A 359-nucleotide genomic window follows, 5' to 3' on the forward strand; every position below is an offset into this window, starting at 1 on the left:
ACTGTTGCTCCCAAGCATTATTCCATCCAAGGAAAGCACTCACCTCTCCGGGGACTCCGACACGGTTGTCATGGCTGGGTGAGTCGTCTTCCCAAAGAAGAAGCTGGCCCACCAGTGACCGGGATCAGATTTGGGCAGACCTGGGGGACAGTGCGAGGGAAAGCCCAGGTCAGTGCAGCCCCGCTACCACCCCAGTGTCATCCTGAGGCCTCTTGCTGTGGGGCCCCCGACATAAAAAGGATGTGGAGCTGTTGGAGCAAGTCCGGGGGAGGCCATGGAGCTGCAGCTCTGCTCTGGAGCCAGGCTGAGAGCTGGGCTGGGGCAGCTGGAGAAGAGAAGGCTCCTCAAGGGGGCAACTG

General features: G+C 60.7%; 1 protein-coding gene across 1 annotated transcript in view; it reads right to left on the bottom strand.

Moving 5' to 3' along the window:
* PPDPF (pancreatic progenitor cell differentiation and proliferation factor) overlaps positions 1–359 on the bottom strand; it is a 1,791-nt gene that overhangs the window by 510 nt on the left and 922 nt on the right. The window contains 1 exon segment of the mRNA XM_010018065.1: positions 40–145. Within this exon segment, the coding sequence (XP_010016367.1) occupies positions 40–145 (106 nt within the window).

The sequence above is a fragment of the Nestor notabilis genome, unplaced genomic scaffold, assembly GCF_000696875.1.
Source record: "Nestor notabilis isolate BGI_N333 unplaced genomic scaffold, ASM69687v1 scaffold3467, whole genome shotgun sequence".
Lineage (NCBI taxonomy): Eukaryota > Metazoa > Chordata > Aves > Psittaciformes > Psittacidae > Nestor > Nestor notabilis.